The sequence below is a fragment of the Rhinolophus sinicus genome, chromosome 4 (assembly GCF_057876585.1).
Source record: "Rhinolophus sinicus isolate RSI-liver-muscle chromosome 4, RSI-T2T, whole genome shotgun sequence".
Lineage (NCBI taxonomy): Eukaryota > Metazoa > Chordata > Mammalia > Chiroptera > Rhinolophidae > Rhinolophus > Rhinolophus sinicus.
This window is the reverse complement of record NC_142504.1, coordinates 57,519,711-57,537,970: the sequence shown is the minus strand read 5'-3', so window position 1 is coordinate 57,537,970 and position 18,260 is coordinate 57,519,711. Positions and strand designations below refer to the sequence as shown.

At 34.9% G+C, this 18,260-nt stretch overlaps 1 protein-coding gene across 8 annotated transcripts in view; it reads right to left on the bottom strand.

Annotated features, from left to right (window-relative positions):
- Window positions 1–18,260, bottom strand: part of HECW1 (HECT, C2 and WW domain containing E3 ubiquitin protein ligase 1) — a 527,464-nt gene that overhangs the window by 81,826 nt on the left and 427,378 nt on the right. For 7 of the 8 annotated variants that reach the window (XM_088797857.1, XM_088797858.1, XM_088797853.1 and 4 more), the window contains one exon: window positions 16,031–16,165. The exons of the other annotated variant lie outside the window; for it this stretch is intronic. In XM_088797857.1, the coding sequence (XP_088653983.1) occupies window positions 16,031–16,165 (135 nt within the window). The remainder of the gene's footprint in view (window positions 1–16,030; window positions 16,166–18,260) is intronic. 8 annotated transcript variants of the gene reach the window in all.

Sequence of the window (18,260 nt, the reverse complement as noted above, 5' to 3'; positions counted from 1 at the left end):
CAAAAGAAACCATCGACAAAATAAAGAGGCCACCAACTGAATGGGAGAAGATTTTTGCAAATAGTTCCTCCAATAAGGGGCTAATATCCAAAATATACAAGGAACTCATGCAACTCAACAACAACAACAAAAAACAACCCCATTGAAAAATGGGCAGAGGACCTGAAGAGACATTTCTCCAAAGAGGACATACAAATGGCAAATAGACATATGAAAAAATGCTCAATATCACTAATCATCAGAGAAATGCAAATCAAAACCACAATGAGATATCACCTCACCCCAGTCAGAATGGCTATCATCAACAAGACAAATAGTAACAAGTGTTGGAGAGGTTGTGGAGAAAAAGGAACCCTTATACACTGTTGGTGGGAATGCAGACTGGTGCAGCAGGTATGGAAGGCAGTGTGGAGGTTCCTCAAAAAATTACGAATAGAATTACTATATGACCCAGCAATCCCTCTCCTGGGTATCTACCCCAAAAATCTGAAAACATTTATACATAAAGACATGTGTGCTCCAATGTTCATTACAGCTTTGTTTATGGTGGCCAAGACATGGAAACAACCAAAATGTCCTTCAATAGATGAATGGATAAAGAAGTTGTGGTATATACACAATGGAATACTCTTCGGTGGTAAGAAAAGATGATATAGGAACATTTGTGACACCATGGATGGATCTTGAGAATATAATAATGCTAAGCGAAATAAGTCAGACAGAAAAAGCAGAGAACCATATGATTTCACTGATATGTGGTATATAAACGAAAAACAACAAAAGAACAAGACAAACAAATGAGAAACAAAACTCACAGACACAGACAATAGTTTAGTGGTTACCAGAGGGTAAGGGGGTTGGGGGGTGGGAGATGAGGGTAAGGGGGATCAAATATATGGTGATGGAAGGAGAACTGACTCTGGGTGGTGAACACACAGTGGGATTTATAGATGATGTAATACAGAATTGTACACCTGAAATCTATGTAATTTCACTAACAATTGTCACCCCAACAAATTTAGTAATAAAAAAAAAATTGTATTACTCAATATATGAGACCAATAACAAAAGATGAGTATAAGACATGTGTGTACATTTTGTTGGCACCCCCAGTGTATAAAGCAATTATTATTCTAACAGACCTAAAGGGAGAAACTGACAAAAATACAATTATAGTAGGGGACCAAAATACCCCATTGGCAGCAATGAATAGATCATCCATACAGGAAGTCAATAAGGAAATAGCCTTAAATGACATTGGACTAAATGGACATAATCAATATTCATAGAAATTTCCATCCCGTAATGACAAAATATACATTCTTCTCAAGTGCACACGGAGAACACTCTTCAGGATAGACTATATGCTGTGGCACAAAACTAGTCTTAACAAGTTAAAAAGATTGAAATCATACCAAGCATGTTTTCCATTCACAATGGTATGAAACTGGAAATTACCTACAAGAAGAAAGCTGGAAAAACCATGAATATGTGGAGATAAATCAACATGCTACATACTTCCTTGGGTCATGGAAGAAATGAATGAAGAGGTCAAAAGATATATAGAGACAAATGACAATGAAAATATGACATATCAAAATTTGTGAGATATAGCCACTGTGTTACTAAGAGGGAAGATTATGGCATTACATGCCTACCTCAAGAAACAAGAAAAACCTCAAATAAATAATCTAACATTATACCTTAAAGTACTAGAAAAAGATAATCAAATGAAGGTCAAAGTCATTAGAAAGGAAGGAAATAATAAAAATTAGAGTAGAAATAAATGAAATAGAGAACAAAACACAACAGAAAGAAATTAATGAAACAAAGATCTGGTTCTCTGAAAAAATAAATAATATTGAGAAACCTCTGGCTAGACTCACTAAAGAACAAAAAAGACTCCAAAAATAAAAAATAAAAAAAAATCAGAAGTGAAAGAGGGGAAGTTACAGTGGACACCACAGAAACACAGAGGATTATACAAGAATACTATGAAAGGCTATATGCCACCAAATGTGATAACCTAGAAAAAATGGACAGAGTTTTAGAAATACATAACCTTACTAGACTGAATGATGAGGAACTGGAAAAACTAAATAGACTGATCATTCGTAAGAAATTGAAACAGTCATCAAAAACCTCACAAAAAACTAAAGTCCAAGACCAGGTGGCTTAGTTGATGAATTCTACCAAACATTCAAAGAAAATTTAATACCCATACTTCTCAAATTCTTCCAAAAAACTGAAGAGAAGGGAATACTCCCTAACTCATTTTATGAGGCCAACATTATCCTGATACCAAAACCTAGTGACAACACAAAAAAAGAAAATTGCCGGCCAATATCACTGATGAACGTGGGGCCAAAAATCCTAAACAAATAACATCAAATAAAATAAAACAATATATTAAAATGATAATATATCACAATCAAGTAGGGTTCATTCCAGAGATGCAAGGATGGTTCAACATATGTAAATAAATCAATGTGATACACCACATTAACAAAATAAAAGATAAAAAAATCATATGATCATATTAATAGAAGTGGAAAAAGCATTTGACAAGATAGAACATCCATTTATGATTAAAATACTTCATAAAATGGATCTAGAAGGAAAGTACTTAAACATAATAAAGGCCATATATGACAAACCTCAGCTAATATACTCAATGGTGAAAAATTGAAAGCTTTTCTTCTAAGATCAGGAACAAGACAAGGATACCCACTCTTGCCACTGTTATTCAATATAGTACTAAAATTCTTAGCCAGAGCAATCAGACAAGAAAAAGAAATAAAAGGAATTCAAATTGGGAATGAAGAGGTAAAACGGTCACTATTTGCAGATGACATGATTCTCTACATAGAAAACTCTAAAGACTCCACCAAAAGCCTGTTAGAAGCAATAAACAAATACAGTAAAGTTACAGTATACAAAATCAATATACAAAAAAAGTGGAGTTCCTATATACTAACAATAAAATGCCAGAAAGAGAATTGAAGAAAACAATCATATTTACAATTGCAACGAAAAAATAAAATACATAGGGATAAAGTTAACAAAAAGGAAGTGAAGGATCTTTATACTGAAAACTACAAGATATTGTTGAAAGAAATTGAACAAGGCACAAAGAAATGGAAAGATATTTCATGTTCATGGATTGGAAGAATTAACATTGTTAAAATGGCCAAAATACCTAAAGCAATACACATGTTTAATGCAATTGCCATCAAAATCCGAATGGCATTTTTCACAAACATAGAATATGAAAACCTCAAATTTGTATGGAACCACAAAAAACTCTAAATAGCCCAAGCATTCCTGAGAAAAAAATAACAAAACCAAAGGCATCACATTTTTTAACTTCAAACTATAGTACAAAGTTACAATAATCAAAACAATATGGTATTAGAAGAAAAACAGACACAGAGAACAATACAACAGAATGGAGAGTCCAGAAATAAACCCACACAGATATAGGCTACTTATTTTTGACAAAGTAGCCAAAAACATAACGGAGAAATGAAATTCTCTAATAGATAGTGTTGGGAAAACTTGAAAGCCAAATGCAAAAGACTGAATTTAGACTGCTGTCTGACACCATGCACAAAAATTAACTCAAAGTGAATTAAAGATTTGAACATAAGCCCTAAAATAATAAAATACATAGAAGAAAATATAAGCTCTAAATCTATGGGCCTTGGTCTCAGAGGTATTGTTATGAACTTGGCTCCAAAGACAAAGAAGTAAAAGAAAAACATAAATGAATGATGTATTTGAAATACATCAAGCTAAAAAGCTACTGTATACCAAAGAAACTATCAACAAAACAAAAATGCAACCAACTGAAAGCAAGAAGATATTTGCAAATGATACTTCTGACAAAAAGTATCCAAAATATGTAAAGAACTCATACAACTCACCAACAAAAAAAATCAAACAATCCAAAAAAAAAAGGAGGGGGGCAGAGATCCTTAACAGACACTTTCTCCCAAGAAGACATACAGATGGCCAACAGATATATGAAAAGATGCTCAATATCATTAGTTATAATGGAAATGCAAATCAAAACCACAATGAGATACTACCTCACAACTGTTAGAATGGGTATTATCAATAAGGAAAGAAAGAAATTTTGGAGAGGATGGGGAGAAAAGGGAATCCTCCCACATTGCTCGTGGGAATGTAAATTGATGCAGCCACTATAGGAAACAGTATGGAGCTTCCTCAAAAAAAAAAAAAGAATCGATCTATCATATGACTCAGTAATCCTTCTTCTGGGTATCTTCCTGAGAAATTTGAAAATACTAATTCATAACCCCTATGTTCATTGCAGCATTATTCACAATTGCCAAAACATGAGAACAACCCAAAGTGTCCTTTGATGGATGATTAGATAAAGAAGAAGCAGTACATGTATTCAATGGACTACTACTCAGCCACACAAATGATGAAATATTGTCATTTGCAACAACATGAGTGGACCTAGATGGTATTACGTGAAGTGAAATACATCAGACAGAAGAGGACAATAACCATATGATTTCACACATATGTGGGATACAAAACAAAATACAACAAATGCACAAATATACAAACAGACAAACAAAAACAACAACTCACAGATTCGGAGAACAGTGCCAGAAGGGAAGGAGGGTCAAATATACGGTGACCAAAAAAGACTAGACTTCTGGTAGAGTATTATAAAGTTTTATACTTGAAATTTATATAATGTTATTAACCAATGTTACTCTAATAAATGTAATTTTAAAATTTTAAAAGAATTTCAATTCTTCCTTTTTTTATTGCAAAATACCCTGAACAAAGAAATATTTCTCTTCATAAATATGGTAAAGAGGTATAAATAAATTCTAGGTAAATATTATCAACAAAAGTACATTTATAACCCACATTTTCAAGAGGTAGCACTGAACTTCAAAACTAATGTGAAATGGACTTGCTCTTTTAAGCAGCATTTAATACACTCAAATAGCCATTCTTTGTTTTTTGTTTTTCTTTTTAAAGATTTTTTTTATTAGGGTAGGGGAACAGTACTTTATTGGGGAACAGTGTGTACTTCCAAGACCTTTTTTTTTCCAAGTCAAAAGTTGTTGTCCTTTCAGTCTTAGTTGTGGAGGGTGCAGCTCAGCTCCAGGTCCAGTTGCCGTTGCTAGTTGCAGGGGGCGCAGCCCACCATCCCTTGTGGGAGTCGAACCAGCAACCTTGTGGTTGAGAGCCCACTGGCCCATGTGGGAATTGAACCAGCAACCTTCGGAGTTAGGAGCATAGAGCTCTAACTGCCTGAGCCACCGGGCCGGCCCCACCATTCTTTGTTTAATGCCTATTCCAGTTTCTATGCTATCTACTCTTCACGTGGTATCTCATATCTTTATAAAATTCTGCATTATTAGATGAGCATTATTAACCCCAGTTTACAAATAGGGAATCTGAGGATCAGAGAAATTTCCCCCCCAAAATTTTCAACATAAGAAATAGAATGAAGTTTCTAAGTAATGCTTGGCTGCAATGAACTTATTTACTACTCCCATACAATTAGCCTGCATCCAATATTTTGGTTTTGGTTGGGCATTTTGAGAAAGCTTCAGGGAATGAATAACTTTCTTAGCTTAAAACTGGCATTTGTGGTGATTAACTTTAATTTAGCTCAATTTAAAATTTTAATAAACCCCCGATGTTCTAAAGCATAAAAATGAGTTTTCTACCATGATTCCATATACAGCTTTTTCCTTATGGCTGCTTCCAAAGTAAACTACTTAAACTGAGGCACTATAAATTTTCCACATTGGAGCACATTCACCAGATATATAGAGTTTGGTGTGGAGTATGACTTATTTTATACTTTTTGGCAAAGTATGACAAAATAGGCTTTAAAAGTATTTAAGAATTTTGAAGATTACTTTCCAAGATAGTTGTAAAGAGCGCAAATATCCAGACTAAAAAAGAAAGTAAATTCTCTCTCTCACACCTGTATATAATTCACTCACTCAAAATTCAAGGGGTGATGACATCCTACACTACAAAGTCCAGAAATGTCAAGTCAATCCTGAAATGGTGACCTAAAACTAGGCCATGTATGATATTATGATATTTCAGATGACAAAGGAGAACAGATTACTTAGCACTTCCTAATTAAAGACATGGTAATTGCTGGTTTTCCTTTGGGTCCTACTTCCATACTCCGCACAAAACAAAAGAGATATGATCAGCAAATAGTTTTCAGTTACTGATAAACAAGCTTCTTTTCTGTGTTGCAATTTGGAAGTGTAAACTGGTTTTATTTTTAAAAAAGCTGTGATTAAAAATTACAAGTTTCAGACTGAATTTTGGTTAATAATTCGCTAATGCTCTACTTGAAAACACTGGAGACCTGATGATTTAAAAAAAAGAAAAAAAAAACAAGTTCAGAGGAAAGGCCCAAATGATGAATTTACATTAATCTCTGGATTCCTTTTGTATTCTAAAAATAGATTGTTAACAAAATTTTTTTCTTAACTAAAAAACGACAAGAGATCTATGTTTGACTTGTTCACCATATTTATAATAGTAAAAAGTGGGCAATAAATGTAGTATACAAAGAAAGGCTTGAGTTATATTAGGGCAATTCCGTATGGTAAATATTATAAACGAATTTCAATGTCATGGAAACTGTCTATATAAGCTACTGTAATGGTAAATTGGGATACAGAGCCACAGATGACATTATTCAACTTTTTCACTTCTGTATGTGCCAGAGTGTTATACTCCAAATGAGTGTTACACGCTAGATAGGAGATTTTAACTTTTTTTCCACCTGTGTCTGTGTTTTCTACACTCATCACATGCTGTTAATAATTGAAAAGTTTTTTTTAGTAAGTATCTAAATTTTACAAACTTCTAACCAAACCTATAATCAAGTAAAGTTACATGGGATCAAGAAGAGAATTACAAATTTTAAAAAGCAGTGCAGAAATTACCCTCCTTAAAGGAAAGCTTTCTGAATGACAACTTCTCTGAGTCATCAATAAATAAAATGACTTAAAAAAAAAATATATGGATATTTTTTTCAATTACATTTGACATTCAATATTAATTTATATTAGTTCAGGTGTACAGCATAGTTGTTGGAAATTTATATAATTTATGCTGTGATCCCCCTGATTAGTCCTAGTACCCATCAGGCACCATACATAGTTCTTGCAACATTGTAGACTATATTTTCTATGCTGTATTTTACACCACTGTGACTATTTTGCAACTACCAATTTGTATTTCTTAATCTGTTCACCTTATTCACCCAGCCCACCCCCACGCACAACTGCCCTCTCCTCTGGCAACCTTCAGTTTGTTCTCTCTATCTATGAGTCTGTTTCTGTTTTGCTTGTTTATTCTGTTCTTTAGATTTCATATATAAGTGAGATCATATGGCATTTGTCTTTCTCAATCTGACTTATTTCACTTAGCATAATGCCTTCTAGATCCATTGATGGTGTTGCAAATGGTAAGATTTTATTCTTTTTAATGACCAAATAATATTCCATTGCATATATGTACCACTTCTTTATCTAATCATCTATTGATGGGCACTTGGGTTGATTCCATGTCTTGGCTATTGTAAATACATATATCTTTTCAAATTAGTATTTTGGATTTCTTTAGATAAATACCCAGAAGTGAAATTGCTGGGTCATAATGTAGTTTTATTTTTAATTTTTTGAGGAAACTCCAAAGCATTTTCCATAGTATCTGCACCAATTTGCAATCCCACCAATAGTGTCTGAGGGTTCCCTTTTCTCTGCATCCTCAGCAACACTAGTTGTTGATTTATTGAAGATAATCATTCTAAACAGATATGAGGTGATATCTTGTTGTGGTTTTAATTTGCATTTCTTGGATGTTTAGTGATGTTGAGCATTTTTCATGTTTATTGGCCATGTATATGTCCTCTTTGGAGAAATGTCTATTCAGGCCTTCTGTCCATTTTTAATGGTATTATTTGATTTTTAGGTTGAGTTGTATGAGTTCTTTATAAATTTTGGATATTAACCCCTTATCAGATGTATCATTGATGAATATCTTCTCCTATTCAATAGGCTGTGTTTTTGTTTTCTTGGTGGTTTCTTTGCTGTGCAAAAATTTTAGTTTGATGTATTTCCATTTGGTTTTTTTTTTTTTTTTTTTTTTGGTGTTTTTTTTTTTTTTTTCTTTTCTTTCTCTTGTCCGAAGAGATAGATCAAAGTATCACTAAGAGCAATGTCAGAGAGTTTACTACCTATGTTTTCTTACAGGTTTCTTATGGTTTTGGGTCTTACATCTAGTCTCTAATCAACTTTGAGTTTATTCTTGTATATGGTAAAGAAAGTGGTCCAGTTTCACTTTTTTTTTTTTGCATGTATGTGTCCACTTTTTTCAGCACCATTTATTGAGTAAACTGTCTTTACCCAACTGTATGTTCTTGCCTCCTTTGTCATAGATTAAATGACGACATAAGCGTGGGTTTATTTCTGGGCTCGCTATTCTATTCCGTTGATCTATGTGTCTGGTCTTATGCCAGTACCATGCTGTTTTGATTACTATATCCTTGTAGTATACTTTGATATCAGGTAGTGTGATACCTCCAATTTTTCTTTTTTTTCAAGATTGCTTTGGCTATTTGGGATCTTATGTAGTTCCACATAAATTTTAGGACTATTTGTTCTAGTTTTGTGAAAAATGCCATTGGTATTTTGATAGGCATTGCATTGAATCTGTAGATTACTTTGGGTAGTTTGGACATTTTAATGATGTTAATTCTTTCTATACATGAGCATGGTATATGCTTCCATTTATTTGTAACTTCTTTAATTTCTTTCTTCAGTGTCTTATAATTTTACAAGTACAGATCTTTTACCTCATTGGTTAAATTTATATCTAGGTATTTTATGTTTTTTGATGCAATTGTAAATAGGATTGTTTTCTTAATTTCTCTTTATGAGAGTTTATTATGGTGTATAGAAAGATGACCTATTTCTGAATATTAATTTTTTATCCTACTACTACATTGAATTCATTTATCAGTTCTAATAGTTTTTTTTTTCTTTTTGTGGAATTGTTCAGGTTTTCTCTATATAGTATTATGTCATCTGCAAATAACGACATTTTTACTTTTTTTCCAGTTTGGATGCCTTTTCCTTCTTTTTCTTGTCTGACTACTGTGGCTAGAACTTCCAATATTATTTTGAATAAAAGTGGTGAAAGTAGACATCCTTGTTTTATTCCTGATCTTAAGCAGAACACTTTTAGCTTTTTCCCATTGCTAGGATGTTAGCTGTCGGTTTGTCATGTATGGTCTTTATTATGCTGACATATGTTCCCTCTATTACCACATTGCTGAGAGTTTTTATCATGAATGGATGCTAGATTTTGTCAAATGCTTTTTCTGCTTCTATTCATATGACTATATAATTTTTATCTTTCATTTTGTTTATGTGGTGTATCACATTAATTGATTTGTGGATATTGAACCAACCTTGCATCCCAGGAATAAATGCCACTTGATCATGATGTATGATCATTTTAATGTGTTGCTCAATTAGATTTGCTAATATTAGTGGATTTTTGCATCTACGTTCATCAGGGATATTGGCCTACAATTTTCTTTTTTTCTTTTCTTTTTTTGCAATGTCTTTGTCTGGTATCAGGGTAATGTTGGTCTAATAAAATAAGATTGGGAGCTTTCCCTTCTCTTGAATTTTTTGGAATAGTTTGAGAAGGATCGGTATTAATTCTTGAAAGGTTTGGCATAATCCACCTGCGAGCCTGTTTGGTCTAAGGCTTTTATTTGTTGGGAATTTCTGATTACTGATTCATACAATTGTGGTCAGAGAAGATGCTTGATATAATTTCAATCTTTTTAAATTTACTGAGACTTGTTTTGTGGCCTAACATGTGGTCTATCTTGAAAAATTTTCCATGTGCACTTGAAAATAATGCATATTTTGCAGCTTTGGGGTGAAATGCTCTAAAATATCAATTAAATCCATCTGATCTAGTGTGTCATTTAAGGCCACTATTTCCTTGTAGATTTTCTGTCTGGTAGATCTGTCTATCACAAATACCAGGCCTTGGGTAGCTCTGCCAAAAGCCCAGGACACCCCAATGCCTGCTTCTGCCTGTTGGGTTCTGTAAGGCTCAGCCAGTGATAAAGCCTTATGTGGCATGTGAGCTGGGGTCTCAGGGACTCAGCAGGGTGTGACAAGTGGTGTTTACTAGGTTAGATGGTGATTTGGTGCTAGTGCTGAACCTGGAGCTACTTAGCAAAAGTATCAGAGCACACTGAGGCCAGCCATCCTCCACCTGAGACCTGTGGATCCCTGAGAGTTGTCCAAGAAAGAGTCCAATGTGGGTGGGGCCGACTGCTCAAGAAGACATTACTTCCAGCATTGAGTGAGTTGGGTGGGGTCCCAGGGAGTTACCAAGATGGAGACAACAGAGTTCATCAGGCCAATTTAGATCCTGATTTGGCTGTGTAGGGGAGGGTTCAACACAGAAAAGCTGGTACCCACCTGCCAGCTGCACAGGAGGGAATTCTACACAGGGAAAATGGTGATTGTCCCTTCAGTTCTTGCCTTGACAACTCAGTCATTCCCTGTATGTTTCTGATACTGTCCGAGTCACTGTCCCTCCACTGGAGCCCAGGGTGAAAGCCTACAAGTGACTGAATCTGTACCTGGGCCCTTTAAGAGGACATCTGAGTTTCCCTCTGTCCCACCCAGATAGTCAGAATTCCCTTTGTTTTTCACTGCCAGATGTCATGGTGGCTCATTTTTCCAGCACTAGTGGTCCGGGCTGGGGAACCTTGGTGTGGGGCCAGGGTCCCTCACTCCTCCATGGGATGGGGGACCTCCGTGGTAGAGATAACCTTCCTGATTCTCAGCCATGACATACAGGTTTGGGGCTGGCTTCTTCCACATCTCTATTCCTCCTATCAGTGGCTGCGTCTTTATATCGTTAGGTATAAACCTTCTGTTCAGCTAGCTTCAGATGGTTTTCCAGGTTGATTTTTCCATAATTTAGTTGTAATTTTAATGTGGTCACTGCCTGAGGCAAGCACAGAGTTTATCTACTCTGCCATCTTGGATCCTCTCTCCAATGAAATGACTTGTCATCAAAGAAGATCACTGCAAAGAATGACGAAGAGTGACTTCAGCTTTCAAAGTGAAGAGTCAGTTTCTCTTCCCTGCCAGATTCTTGCCCTTTCCCGAGACAATTACTATTAAGCTTTTTTGTTTGTTCTCTTCCAGAATTTTCTATGACTAATGATTTTGTAACGTGATCAAGGTGGTAAAATAAATTAAAATTATGTATTCTGTTATCCTTCCTAATTAGTGTTAATTTATATTGCTAATTGAAGGCAAAATTGACATTCAGTGGTTTTCCTACTGGTAGAGAGATGGGATCCATATTTATAGCCCTATATGCTTTTTTCATATTTCTATATCCAATTCCATTTGGACATTATGGGAAGCAATAAGGCCTGTTTTGTTGGTTACTAAATACGAGGTCTGACAATTATGTTCGCGAACTTGTTGCAACAATGTTGCTAACCTGTTTTTATATCAAAGGGATTATTCATTATACACTTGTACCAACTGGACAAACAGTTAACCAAGTTTACTATTTGGAAGTGCTGAAAAGGCTGTGGGAAAAAGTTAGACGACCTGAACTTTTCACCAACAGTTCATGGCTCTTGCATCACGACAATGCACCAGCTCACACATGACACTGTCTGTGAGGGAGTTTTTAGCCAGTAAACAAATAACTATATTGGAACACCCTCCCTACTCACCTGATCCGGCCCCCAGTGACTTCTTTCTTTACCTGAAGATAAAGGAAATATTGAAAAGGAGACATTTTGATGACATTCAGGACATCAAGTGTAATACGATGACAGTTCTGATGGCCATTCCATAAAAAAAGTTTCAAAATTGCTTTGAAAGGTGGATTAGGCACTGGTGTCAGTGCATAGCTTCCCAAGGGGAGTACTTTGAAGGTGACTGTTAGTGATATTCAGCAATGAAGTATGCAGCACTTTTTTTAGGATGAGTTCGTGAACTTAATTGTCAGATCTTATATCTCGCAGACAGATATGCCACTGTATTAAAATTCATGTTAGTGCATCAAATAATGTTATCTTTATGCATAAAATCCTATATTCCTGATAACTGCTTTCAGGAAACTACATGAAAAATTTCAGGTGAGGAAAAGTCTAATCCAAAAAATGTTTAACAGTGTCTCTATTAACAACTTACCATTTGGGTTTAGAGAGAAATTTTTACCATTTAGGATCCTGAATATAAAAACTGATTTTAATTTTGTCCTACATGCAATTGATTAAAAAAGAAAAATCACTGAGCAACAGTCAAGTCCATTTCTAATTGGATACCCTGTTGTGTTTTCGTACTTATTATCAACTCATTTAAAGACAAACCTGCCATCCTCACCACCTAGCTTTTCTGCTCATCTTACCTATGTGTTATTAATGGGACTATGACTCCAGGCTCACTGATTCTGAGAATCACAGAGTTGGAACAGACTTTAATGGCCATCTAATTCCGTTATCTCCATTTGCAGACAAGAAAACTGAGGTCTCAGAAAGTAAAGAAAGGCACAATGACACTCATTTGTGGAGAAGCCAGAACTGGGACTCCCATCTGCTGACTGAACTCCAGTTACCTCTCACTCTATACCTCTCAACTTCCCCGAGGTGTCTTCCCACAGGATATCCTTTGTTCTCTGTCTCTTTGCCTGGGGGCCTCATCACCTTACACCTGGTCTGTGGCAGTGGTCTCCAATAGGCCCTTCTCTCAAATCCCTCTTTGCCAAATACTTCCTTTTCAATGTCTATTTTTTAAATTACTAATTTATACTGGACTGGGGCTTAAGAAATCTGAGCTGTGGTTCTGAACTCCCTGTGTAACTTGGGTTTTTGGTATTTCAGTTTACTTGAATGTAAACTACGATTCTTAACTGGAGTTGTATTACCACCTAGGAGTGTTTTGAAATACATAGGGGTGTTTTCTCTTGCTCTGTCTTGGTTGTTATAGTGACTGATGAGATAGGGTCACACCTGACATTTAATGGATAGGACCAGGAAAAAAAGCCCTGCAATAGCATGGGACAATTCCACACATCAGAGAATTGCCCTCCCAAAATGTCAAGTCTTCTTCTGTTGAGAACTGATCCCTGCATTGGTCTCTACAGCCCATTTTTACACAAAAATCGTATTATTCCTCTCAAATTCATTTAATAGGTCTAAACTCAACAAAATTCCAACACTTCCATATGGTTTCAAAGCTTTCCAAAAACCAAGTGGAAATTTACTATTCTGGTCACACTGAACGATTATTTGTTACCTGTCTACAGACCTTTCTCAATCCTACCTCTGCACCTCCGCTTGTGCTGTGTTCTCTGTGGGGTTGTCCTTCCTCTTCTTTTGTACCTAGCTAATTTGACCAATTTTTCTACTTCTAGGTCTAGTACCTGATTTTAAAAGATATCTTTCCTTGGCCTCTTTTGAACTTTTGAGGCAATTTTCCTAACATCTCTCTTGGCACTCAATCAAATTCTAATTTCTCTTGTTACTTAGTTCTGTGTGTATTTTTCTGGCTTCAAAAATAGAATACAAACTTCTCCAGGGCAGTGATCAGATCTTATGCTTCTTTACATTTCACAGTACTCGTAGAAGGCCATGAAGTTAATTAATGTTTGGTGAGTAAAATCACATCACAGCAAACACAATTAACATTTCCTATTGCAACCTCCATTTTTATACCAAGGCCCTCTTGTCTCTTAATTCCTTAGGCTTTGTGCTCTCACAGTAGGAGGAACACGGTATTTGTTTTCACAGAGGCTGGGTCTTTGTTTTCTCAGATGTTCTGCCTCTGGATCAGACATTCTCTGCCTCCCAGCTTTTCTCTTTGTTGCTTTTCTTGGTTTTCCTTTGTGTCAGTGCAAAGCTACTAGCAGAAAGCGGATGAACAGAAGGATGGGAGGGGTTTGAAAACCCAATGAACAGAGTTAGTTGAAGAGTGGATGAATTAGGGAGAATCCAGATGGCTGGTGCACATTTAACCCCTTTCATGATTATGTGTTACAATCTTTCATGGCTAATGCAGGTGGCAAATTGTCATCAATGTTGATATTCAATGTAACTGTGCTTGGGCTATTCAATCATATCAAATAAATGTTTTGGAACAGGTAAAGCAAGTGGTATTCTTAATCTTGTTCTTTCAACAGAAAGTTTTTAATATTTATATTTTCAGGTTAATTTCTTATTAATGTAAGAGATTTATATCTGCAGGGGTTCACTTTATGTTGAGTAATATATATTTTTATTTTATTGACAGTGAATCTGTCTGTGGTACTCAGTTTCTTTTTATCATACGAGTATGTAGTTACCCTATATTAATACAGAAAAATGCCTTAAAACATTAAAGAGCTTGGACATTTTAAATAAATTGAAATGACATACCGCAAGTTGATGCAGAATTTTGAATTTGTATACTATTATCTCAAGACAACATGTCTTGTACTTTCAGAAATATTATAAAAGTGCCACCAGAGAGGGGATGATGTGTGTTGAGTTGGGGCACTGCTTTCTATAGTCTGTGAACCTGTCTGTTGCTGAATGTGTGGTATCTGGAGGGTCTTGACACCCACATAACACTTGCAGATGTGTGACCTCTCTGCATGGTCACAGACACATTTTACGTACATGCAGAAATGTGAGTAACATGCTTTCAGTAGTATCCTAAAACAATGACACCTCAGATGACCCCTGAAACAAATATTTATTTTATCGCATTAGCATTAAACCATGAATACCCTTGGTTGGTAATAGTTGTGTCTCTCAGAGTATATAGATGATTCCCCTGAAAAAGTAGCGAAGGATTTTTTTGTTTGTTTGTTTTGTACACTAGGCTTTCATTAAAACAGGTGCTGATACACCAACAACAGGCTCTTTCCTTGAGACTTACATTTGCTATCTGGAGGCTTTGAAGTGGATTGTTATTTTCCCAGTTTCTTCTGAGGTGTCCACTGTGGTTTTCCCTGGATGACTCTATGTGGCAGCCAAATATACGTATTTCTTTTTTTCTATACCATTATTTTTCTTTTCTTCTTTTTAAAAAAAATTTTTTTAACCTGATTGTAATAATCTGGCTCCATGGGTTATTTTATGAGAAATGGTTCTTAGTGCCCTCATCTCCTGAGATTCTGATGTTTTTATAAAAAAATGGTAGAGCTACTTGGAAAATATTAGTCAGGACATAAAAATGGATTTGCTCATAATATTGTCAGGAACTGATTGGAAATAGAAAAGATCTATGTTTTGAGTTTGGTTTGAGAAAGGAGGGATATTATAGGGTATATGATATAGAGACAGTAATTTAGAAAGGCGATGAAAGTGAATTTAAGAAAGGTAGCAACATTTCATGGCTCAGTAGCAGGTAACCACAGGTAATGAAGAAAGATATAAACCAGGGAAGAGCACGTGGTAGGATGAGAACAGAGTACTCTCTGGTATCTGGTTGATTTCCCCAGTTTTTAGTCCATGTATACATTATAGAAGTCTTCTCCAGGATCTATGGAGAGACAGAAGTTTAAAGCTAGTCATATGCTGCATGGCAGTTCCATCATCTTTAAGAATTATCATGTAACCAGTTGGCCTTAATAAGCACAACTCTGGCCATAAGTCTAAGAATTTCCTGACACTGCATTTTTTATTTCCTTTATACTGGACAGATTTTCAGTAGAGATGATTGTATAAGACAAAAGAGAAGGTAGAAGTAAAGCAATCTGAAGATGGGCCTAGGAAATTAAGTGGGTGCCCCCAATCGCCATTCATGCTGCAGAGCAGTGTGGATATGGCTCGGCCCCTTGAGGAATAGGCAACCCTAGATCCTGGCCACTAAGAAATAGTTCTGGCCCTGCAAGAAGAGGCAGAACCTGTGGACCTATGCACTGTGGGTAGGGGAGTGGATGGTGTTACCTCTCCAGCACTGTAACTTCGGAGCCTCTGGAGGTGCTGTCGATGTGTCAGATGACTGGGAAGACGACCGTTCTGAAGAGGGATTCGGGGGTCAATGAAAGTGGTAGCTCGACTGTTGTGGTCCACGAAAAAAGACTGCAGAAGACCAGTGAAAGAAAGGACACTGTGAGAATGAGCTAGAATGAAGCCAATAATGTAAGGGAAATGCTACAGGGCTCAGTCATTATGCTTATTTTTGTCCCTGCTTTTTATCTACTCAAAATTAGATGGAAGCCTGGGACAAAGTACATCTGTTTGCTCAATAGTTGAATGAAGCAATACCAGTCACTGATAAACACTTTACACTGTGTAGTTACAGAATAGTAATCATAACACTTTATTTAACATAAAAAATAAGAGAAATAGAACCTTTGATGGATAAATAGTAATTAATGTAGAGCATTTTATTTATTTTTAAAATAAGTGTTCTTTTTTGATTAAAGAATTAGCAGTCTCACTGAGAAAAAACTCTAAAAGGATAAAAAAGTTGGAAGAAAATAACCAAAATCATCTCACATCACAATCTAATGGCAATCACTAAAATATTTTGGTGATTTCTTTCCAGTTTTTTAATTTCCCTATGAAAATATACAAATATATACATATTTGCCCCACAGTGGCACCTACAATTTTCTTATAAGATTTTTTTGCCTATGATTTTATGAGCATTTCCTTAAGTTATTGAATATTTTTTTAACACAGTATTTTAATAAGTATATGGTATTCAGTTTGACGGATGCATGGTAATTAGTTTCAGTACTCCTATCATTGGACATTTGATTTTTTAATTTTTAAATAATGTTTTAATGACCACTCTTCTGCATAAATCTTTGTAGCATGTCTGATTAATGCATATGTTCCAATATGTGACAGAAGTTATTTTTAAACCTAAAATCACCTCTCATAAAAGAAAAAATTAATACTTTTTTTTTCTTTTTTTGCAAAACCATTTGTACTACAAAGCAATATTTAAAATACTCTCTTTTGAACAAAATGTAATTTTTGGTGAGGATATCTTCACCTTAAATGACCTCAATCAATGCTCATTTTAGATACATTCAGAAGTCACCTGACAGAAGTGAAAATTTTATACAGATTTAGAAATTATTTTATTATAATAATTATAATTTCAAATATTAGATGTCATTGCAAACAAGCCTTTTAAAGAGCTCTATAAAATTCATACAGGAAGTGGTTTCATTATGGAGATCAAAAATATCCCCCACCCCCCTACAGGACAAAGGTAAATAACAACTCTTTTAATACAGTGTGAATCAGTATCTGTGGCTTGCAATAAATTTTCCAGGATAGCATCCCACACAGACTCAAAAAGGGCTCTATGTCCACAAATTGGATGGGACTGAACATGATGTGCCTTGAAAAACTGTGTTAGATGGCTCAAAAAGTAATGCTCAAAAAGTGATACCAAAAATACGTATAAGTGAAGAAATCTGAATAAGAGCGAAATGTAAATGAAAAATCAACACTTATCAACACGTTTATGTAACATGAGATTGTAAATACAAAAGTATAAGATAAACTAATAAATATTAAATAGACATTTCAACCCTGTGCCTAGAAGTTTATAAATTAAAGTCTATATGGGTTCCTTATATTTTTTATTAATTTTCAATATAACTTAATTTTTAGTATAAATTCCTACACTTCAGTTAACTTTGTGGTGAAAAGTTAGAAAAATATTACGCTTATTGATCCATATTAACAAACGACCTTCACAAGAGCTATACAGATTTATCATCATACTGTAAGTCAATGAACCCTTTTCTGAGTATTTGAAAGAATTAGAAACGTTGAATGGTAAATAATGATAAATTATAATTTACAAGGGAAGCCAAACATTTTCTTACATCTTCATTGGTCAATTTCTTCATTGGAATATTGTCTGCTTTATCCATTCCCTTTTTGTTGTTGACATGTTCTTATTTTTTTGTAAATGTATTTAGTTACTCACCTACATTCAAATTGCTTTAGAATTTTGTTTAGAATTTTGTTTGCTTTGCTTTCTAATACACAGAATTTTTTAATATTCTTATATATTCAAATTTCTCAATTATTTCTCTCTATCTAGAGGTCAGTTAAATGCTTAATTATATTTTTCCAGTTTTAATTTTGGTGGGTTAATTGTATGATGTGAAGTTGTAATTTGACTTTTTTTTCTCCAAATGCCCAT